Raw genomic sequence first — 9326 nt, forward strand, 5'->3', positions numbered from 1 at the left:
TTTTTTAAAAGTTATGAACTGTCACAAGAGTAGAATTAAAGAACCGTGTGACGGTCGTAAAAATTCTCCATGCACTTGGATTCAGTGTCATAATATTTTCTGATCCGTTGGGATCATGGACTTTATTCACTATCGGTGAAATAGCATTCTGCTAAAGCCGGAGCTGGTGAAAATGGGTTGCGTGAGGAATGTGAACTTTGCATTACCTGCCATGAACAGACTCAATCAAACCGAGTCTGATATCATTATCACTGGTTACATTCTATGTTTCCAGGGGATTTCCGTACATATTTTATAATACAAAAATGATTGTATTCTGTTCAAATATCAGTTGAATTGAAAACCTTTCAAAGCACTATAACATCCTGACAGAACTTTACGTCGTGTACTTTATGTTTCCTTTGTTTTACTTATCTGCTATAAGCTATCATGGACTAAGTCATTTTTGTGAGCTTGTCAGAATATTGATGAGCTGTAGTTAATTGCACTCAATAAGGAAATGATGTCATATGTCTTCTTGATGTATTTGGTTTTGTTTCTAAAATGTTATAGTTTTAATTCATTAAAAAGTGACACTTTACTTTTCAGATAATGTGACCGGTAAGTCATGTTGTTTCATGTTATTATCGAAGCATATTTCCTTTAACAGTTTAACAAAAAACTTTCATAAATTATTTCGGTTCAGCTTTACATACAGCATCAAACTCCTTAACGAAACTTGTATGTTGTGAGCGTTTATATTTCTATTATCATTTTTGTCTTAGTTGCATTAGGCGAACAAAATGACATATTTTGATTAAGCATTATTTCCCATTCCTTGAATTTTGAGTTAGTTTATCGAATTCCCTGTCTTAAATGGAAATTATGTTTCGAATGTACGGCATTTGGTTTGAAATTATTTCAATCCATTTTATATAGGGCTAACTGAATTGATGATCGCTAGTCTTGATGGGAAACAGTTTGTTAAGACCAATTCTTTTAATGAAGCGTACGAAAAGCTGCATCAGAAAAGAATTGTTGTTTTGAAAGGAAACCCAGGAGAAGGAAAAACCACTATGTCTAGAATGCTTGCACGAGAGGTTGGAAACGGTAAATGTGTGAATCTGAGTACACCGTCTGACTGGAGAAACGTTAATGTCACAGAACATATAGTCATCATAATTGATGATATTTTTGGAGCCAGTGTCCTTGATGTCAACGAATTTAGACGATGGCACAAAGTTTTAACCGAAATCGAAACTGCTGTACAAACAAAGGGAAATAAACTGCATATAATTGTTACCTCACGTAATTATATCCTAAATGAAGCACTTCAACGAATGTATTGTCCAACATTTTTCACTGATGAAAACACAGTGAAACTTTCGTCAGAACAATTAAGCTACAGTGAAAAAAAAGACATACTGGAATGTCACCTGAATATGGAAGGAAGGGAATGTTCGAAAGAATTCGTCCAAAAATGTGTCCAATGTAGAAAAGAGTCAGCTGCAGAAAGTCAGTCCTTCCCGATAGGGTTTCCAGAATGCGCCCGACTTTTTTGTCAAAGAAAGGATCTTTATCAGAAAGGTCACAAATTCTTTCAACAACCTCTACATTTTATCAAAGAACACATAAGGACCGTCTTTGGCGAGGATGAGCTTACTTTTCTGGCATACTTCCTGGTATGGGCACAGGAAAACCAAGAACTGTCTATACAAGATATTGAATTACCGATTCATGTTACTCCTGATTCTGTCATATCTGTCATAAAGAGCCTACAATTTTCACCTGAACATTGCCTTAGAAAGATAGGACAGTGCTTGATAGAACATCGAGATGGTTTTCTCAATTTTGACAACAATACGGGAATGTATCAATTCAGTCACAAAGTTATCGCTGATGTTGTTGGATTGATCGCGTTTGAAAGAAATACTACCGCGGCGCTTACCAGCTGCGACTTTGACTTTGCTATGAGGTACATCAGGACGGAACAAACACAGCAGGACACACTATATGTTTCACCATATAGATTCAGTAGGCTTAGTGTCAAACTGGTCGAGTTCATGACAATCGAAGCTAACCAAATAGACGGATCAGTGATACAACATGAAGCATTTCGTAATAAGACGTTTTGCAACACTTTCTGTGAAACACCATCCATACAGCTAGATTCGATTCTGGTTGTGCACGTTCAGTCATTATCAACGGTATTTATGCAGTATGATATTGAACTCCAATATGACAAATCACGATTAGCATCATTTAGTCTTTTCAAAGGAAATGGCAAAAGCGTGTTTGCGGAACTTTGCTTTGGCAAGTCGATTATTCCGAAAGAAGTATTAGAAGAGGAACTATATTTGTCCACAATGATTGCTATACGATTCGGCGTCATAGATACGCTTGTCTGGCTATCTGAACATGGCACAAAGGTTACAGATGAAATGATTATTCTAGCTGCAAAGGAGGAAAAACACGACGTCATACAGTTTTTGCAAAGAAAATGCGACAAAAATGAGGCAGACGTTTCACTTGGATGGAATAAGAAATCAAAACAGAACCCAGTTTTATGGATGGTACAAAACGGAGCATCAATTGCTGTCAGTTTATTGCTTAGTCGGCACAACGACTTCAAATATGTAAAGATAAAGAATAAGAGTTGTACAGCTTTGCATGTCGCATGTCACTTTGGGTCTGCAGAAATTGCCGGAATAATTTTAGATAATTATTCTTATTTGGATCATGAAAATGAACACGGTTATCATCCGATACACATTGCAGCCAAAAAGGGTCATACAGAAACAGTAATGGCTCTTTTGGAGAAAAAAAAGGAAGCGCAAATTTGCAAGACATTGACGTTGCCAAAAAAAGATAGTATCAAAGGGTTGACTCTGTTACACGTAGCGATTTGGGTTGACAATGATGAATTAGCAGAAAAACTCGTGAAAACAGGCTTTTTTGCGAGGAAATTGGACGCATTACAAAGAACACCTTTGGTATTTGCACTGAATGGTAGAAAACATCGATGCATCAAACAGCTTTTGCAGATGGACGAAATAGATAAGGAAACGCCAGATTTGGATGGAAACACTCCATTACACATAGCAATTCTAAAGGCGAATCATGAAAGTAGCTACGTGGAGTATGCAAAAGCCCTTTGTGATAAAGTTGATGTAAACATACAAAATAAAGATGGTGATACTGCTCTTCACTTCGCATACGCTACCAAAGAGTCAGAAATAAGGAACAAACTGTTAGAAAATCCGAATGTCAAGCGAAATATAAAAAACAAACAAGACAGAATTCCTTCTCAGGTTCTGCAGCTAAGTACTGACGAAGAATACGAACAAGATGTTAATGAAGATGATGTGTAAACACTTAAATGAAATGTTGTCAGGTAGAATTGGTGTCTTGTTTCAGACTTTTCGTATTGAAAATAGCAGCTATGTACGAGACACTGAATCCACATAATAAAAGTGAAATAGCTTAACAACGACAACTTTTCTACACAGCATGAATTGTACGTGAATTTAAAATTAAACATTGTTTCAGAACAAGGTACTCGCCTTTCAGTAGCAGTGAAAACGGCTGAAGCAAAAGAGATATCTGGTATTTTATAAATACTTTATGTTACAATACAAAAGAGGACAAATTACTGCAGTCGTATTGTCTTCAGTACTGCAGTCGTATTGTCTTCAGTTTCATTGTCACAGAGAACTTTCGGCTTGCTCAGATCATTACAGATAGCCACAGAGCAAGTAGGAGGATGATATCGCACAACTACGGTTATCCTGATTTCAGTTGTACGAAGTTCATGTTATATTGGTCTGATAATATTTTCGAACGATAGAGATTAGATGTTGATTTTGAATGTCGGACAAATATACTAACTAACATATCAGTTCGCGTAATTGGTCCGATATTTATAGGTTACATACGCATCTATACGTAAATATATTATGTAAATATCATAAATATGTTCAATAGCCTGAATAGGATTAACAATACTGAACTAAATAGAAAAAAGTAGTGCAACAACACACACTGAATTACGTCACGCACCCGATATGAAATTCAGGCGTCAGTGTATTGAAAAATATTGACGTTTCCGGTACCAGTGTAACTTAACGGATAACAGAAAGGAGTATGTAATAAACAAATGTATAAATGTTTGATCGGAAACAGTGGATTGGAAGTTCTGTGCTCTTGTTACTTTAATTATTCCAAAAACAGTTGTAGCGTAACTATAATAACACACTTACGTAACTGGTATGCGTTAGCTGTTGCAATTAAGTTTGACGATACTAATGACGTTATCACTCTGGGCAGTCATGGCTTTAGCTTATCAACTAGCAAAGATAATGCAATTAGTGTTCTGCGTTTGAAATATTCATAAACTATATGTATCACGATGTTCATGTGTGTAATATTTTTCTTCATATTTGTTTATATTTCATTAGGATTATGCATATTGTGTTACTTCACATTGTTTTAGTCTTGTTTGGTTTACACTTATTTATGTTAGCTTACCTGCGATAAAAACGGTCAGCTTATTGGAATTGCTCTCAATTCCGCATTTTCAAAAGACCTAAGTTCCTATTCATCTGTGTTGAAAGATACAAAATACGCATTTTTGACTAAAATAGTTTTCATTGGATATAAACTTTAAATGTAAAAGTGCTCATCAAATTGTATTTAACTTTGCTAAATACAAAAGCAATTTGTTTCTATAGAGCTTTCAAAAAGCTGCCAATTGTTAGTACATAACCAAACTACGGCTAATTATACATACATAACACACATTTTACTGTTTATATACAAAAACCTGTGTATTTCGTATTAACATGGATTATGCGTTGTCATTGTTCAATTTTCTAACATTGAATTATGGGCATATGATCCCTTTAAGTTTTAATCTAAGACATATACTCTGAAAGGCTTAATTTTCTTTTTTTTCCCTGGCGTAATGGTTTGTAATGAAGCTTTGTATGAATGCGCATTTTGCGGTTACAAAAGATTTGCTCTTAATTGTTTGTTAAGTTAAATACTGACCCATACTGGGGCCATATGAGAAGATGTCGAAATGACACCAGTTAGGCTCTATGTTTTTGAAGGGTATTTTCAGTTTGAAATGTATACAATTGTCATATTATTTTGTATACAAAAACATACGTTTTTGAAATTGACACATTTCACAATATATTCTGTCAACACTTGCATGTTAACACTTACAATAATATGGAGGGTAATATTAATTTTGCTTCGAAATTCAAAAGAAAATGTAAACTGTTGATTCGCTTTTTAACATTTGTTTCAGTTTTTATATATAAAATTGGATAGAAGGTTATTAAATGTTTATTATGTCATGCTTTTAATAGTTTTTTACGCAATGAGCTTGTATATGCTAAATATTGATTTTATAATGATTTCATTCTCGGTAAATTTAAAAATGTTCAACGCAGGGTTGATTTTTGCAACTTCCATGGAATTACATATGAGTATAAGGAAATAAATTTTACACGATGGTTATTTCATATTTTATCAACATTAAATGTAATACAATTATACCTGTGTGCTAGCAAGCATAACAAACTTTGCAATACAATTAACTAAACAAAGAATATCGCAGGTCAAAACCTGTGTGTTTTTAAATTTATTTCCTTTTTTATCAAAAATTAATTTGTTGCGTATCATATGAAAAAATACAAAGGTTGTTAAAATTAATATTTCGTGACTCACGTGCTACATGTTCATTACTTTTTTTTAATTGTAGTAAGGAAGCACGTTTTGTTAACGCCTGTCGACATTATTTCTAGTTTTTGCACGTGCAACTGCGGTCTTTAAATGTTTTTTTCTTGTTTTCTTGTTGGACTTATTTCTAAATAATTAGCCTATATACTTATGTAGGAGTTATGTATTGTTTTTCCTTGAACAACTACCGAATCAGGTTGTAGATTATGATATAATTCTATCTGTAGTTTTATAGATCATTATTTTTCAAATTAGTGTAAACTGATATTATGTATGAGTGACATTACATGTACCAGATATGTAAAGTTATTTTCATGTCACGCATCCTTCATGCCTCCTTATTGCGGATATATATGTAATGTATAATGTAACTATCAGAATCCATTACTTTTGTTTCCGAGTATTTAAAGTTAGACACAAAGAATGCATATATGAATACTGCGAAATATTTCCAATTATATATCTTTTAGCTTCAATCCTTAAAAGGTGATCCGGCTTTTTAACCTCGTTTTTGAAGTGAAATTGGGGAATTAATTGTAAAGAACTTTCTATGATATAGGAATACTTAGTAATTTGTAGATAAATACAATAGGGCCCTGATAGCCCTATATCGATCACCTGAAGAAAGAAGGTCAGTAGGTCACATCCATGGACACTGAGTTCAGTTTTAAGATCGGTGTGCAAAACTGTACACGCCATCCAAATTTTAAGACTGTATCTTAAAAAAACAAAAATGTAGGTCAGTAGGTCAAATTCCACATGACCCAGATTCCTATTTGATTTAAGATCATCAACGTTAACATTCTGACCAAGTTTCATGAAGATACAGTCATGAATGTGGCCTCTAGAGGGTTAACAAGCTTTACTCTTGATTTGATCTAGTGACCTAGTTTCTGACTCCACTTGGCCTAGATTTAAACTTGACCTAAAGATTATCAAGATTAACATTCTGGGTAAGTTTCATAGAGAAATCTTCATAAATGTGGCCTCTAGAGTGATAACTAGCCTTTTCTTTGATTTGACCTGGTGGCCTAGTTTTTGACCCCACATGACCCAGATTTTACTTGACCTATAGATCATTAAGATTAACAATCTGACCACGTTTCATGAAGATACAGTCATAATGTGGCCTCTAGAGTGTTAACTAGCTTTTCGTTTTATTTGACCTGGTGACCTAGATTTTGACCCCACGTAACCCAGATTGAACTTGACCTAGAAATCATCAATATTAACATTCTGACCAAGTTTCAGCAAGATGTAGTCATAAATGTGGCCTTTAGAGTGTTAACAAGCTTTACCTTTGATTTGACCCGGTGACCTAGTTTCTGACTCCACTGATCCTAGATTTGAACTTGACCTAACGATCACCAAAATTAATATTCTGACCAAGTTTCATAGAGATATTTTTTATAAATATGGCCTATAAATTGTTAACAAGTTTCACATTTTATTTAACCTGGTGACGTAGTCTTTTATCCCGCCTGACTCAGATTTAAACTTGACATAAAAATCATCAAGGTTAACATTCTTACCAAATTTCATTAAGATATGATCATAAATGTGGCCTTTAGAGTATTAATCAGATTTTCGTTTAATTTGACTTGGTGACCTAGTTTTTGACCCCACCTGATCCAGATTTAGACTTGGCCTAAAAATCATCAATATTAACATTCCGACAAAGTTTCATTATGGTATGGTCATAAATGTGGCCTCTACAGTGTTAACTAGCTCTTCCATTGATTTGGCCTGGTGACCTAGGTTTGAATTTGACCTAAAGATTTTCAAGATTAACATTCTGACCAAAATTCATAAAATATGATAATAATTGTGGCCTCTAGAGGGTTAATAAGCCTTACCTTTGATTTGACTTGATGGCCTAGTTTAACATGTTATCGGAAACAAATTTTTTTAGGCCTTATCAGATCGTATCTAACACGCCACAATATCTACATACATTTATTTATATAAAATCTGTAAGAAGATCCTTTGAGAGAAACTGAATGAACTTGTACAATTTTAAACTTAGAACGTTTGAAATATTCAAATATTGCATAAAGATTTTAAAGAAATTCTGTATGTGGAATATGTGGCAATTCTGTAAAAAATGTGTTTTTTTTATACAATTAGTATTTATCATGCTGCCAGACATATGGATTTTTGTAAGACTTCTGTATTAAATTGCATAAACATTCAGAAGGTTTGGAAATGTATTTATCTTATAATTATATTATAGACATTCTGTGTGAAACATGTTGAATATATAACTGTTCTGAAAAATTGTTGCATATCGTTAGATAACATGTAACATGCCGCAATATTTATACACATTACAAGGGTCTTGAATCCTCTGTATGAAATTGAAAGAGTTTGTTTAAACTTTTATGACCTTCCCGTGAGCCTTAAATCTTGTTGGAACATGCAAATAGTGTAAACCCACTGTATACAATGGAAGCGCTGTTTTCATCGACTTTCATACATGTAGCCTAAAATATTTGGTAATATATCTTAAGAGAATGGCTTGGCTGATTTTTATATATTTATCTCTTATTTGCCCAAACTAATCACTGAAATAAAATTTTATGTTTTTTTCATATTAAACGAAGCGACATTTGAGAATAATAATGCGTAGTCTACATTCTTCAAAAATATATTCAATTTCGTGCATTTATTGTTCTGTCAGTTAACTTACTGATATTGATGTAAATTGAAACACTGCGTGAGCATTAAATGTAACAAAACCAGATTTGAAATTCATATCGATTTAAATTCGGAATCTCGAATTCCAAGAGACCGAACATTTTTCTTCGATATAACCGATAGTTTACTTAAAATGATTCTTGAAGCAGCGGAATTTGTTGTCTCATTGTACCTTTAAACATGACATGTTCATATGATATAAAGTTTTAGAGTGCGCAGCAATTTGAAACGCATTTTGCTGATAAGTTTTTTTTTGTTTGTAACACATGATCACGCTTTTATTTAGGTAATAAAATTTTCCTTCGACACAGAGACGTAAATACTCGTATATGAATTTGACGTTTTGGTTTTCAATTTTTCTACGACACGTTCGAATCCGGCGTGCGTAGAAATTGACTTCAACGTTATATAGTAAAATCCTCTTTTTATTTGTAATCTTACGTTTAGTATTATTTTATTTATTGATTCTTGCTAGCAATAGCAGCTCTATAAGCGTCTTACCTTTAGACGTAGAATTATGTTATATACATTCATAACTCTAAAGCCATGTAGCGTAGTTTTACAAATAGTTACTAAATACATGTATTTTCAATAAACTTGATGCTGTTTTTATGTTGTTCTTTGTATTTACATTGTACGTAGTAAGAAAGTCCCCGGCGTTTCAAGCCTAGTGAAACGACAATGTGGAAAGACACTGCAATATAATTGGAAGCAGCACCATGTGATGTCATTAGTTAATGTACTAATAGTTCAGCTGAAACCTAAAATCCAATAAAGACAGCAAAGAAAACCCTTAAATAACTGAAGATGAAGATTAAACATCATAGCGAGTAATTTTCTAACCATAAGCAATCCTTACCAATGGCGTCCATTTGTTGATATTTATGAAAAAAGTGATGAAG

General features: G+C 33.5%; 1 protein-coding gene across 1 annotated transcript; it reads left to right on the forward strand.

The window, feature by feature from the left end:
- Positions 1-642: 642 nt before the first annotated feature.
- Positions 643-9036, forward strand: LOC128550463 (uncharacterized). The gene has a single exon (XM_053529583.1). The coding sequence runs from the start codon at positions 933-935 to the stop codon at positions 3348-3350; it is 2418 nt and encodes an 805-aa protein (XP_053385558.1). The 5' UTR covers positions 643-932; the 3' UTR covers positions 3351-9036.
- The last annotated feature ends 290 nt before the right edge of the window (positions 9037-9326 follow it).

Source organism: Mercenaria mercenaria, chromosome 18 (assembly GCF_021730395.1).
Source record: "Mercenaria mercenaria strain notata chromosome 18, MADL_Memer_1, whole genome shotgun sequence".
NCBI lineage: Eukaryota > Metazoa > Mollusca > Bivalvia > Venerida > Veneridae > Mercenaria > Mercenaria mercenaria.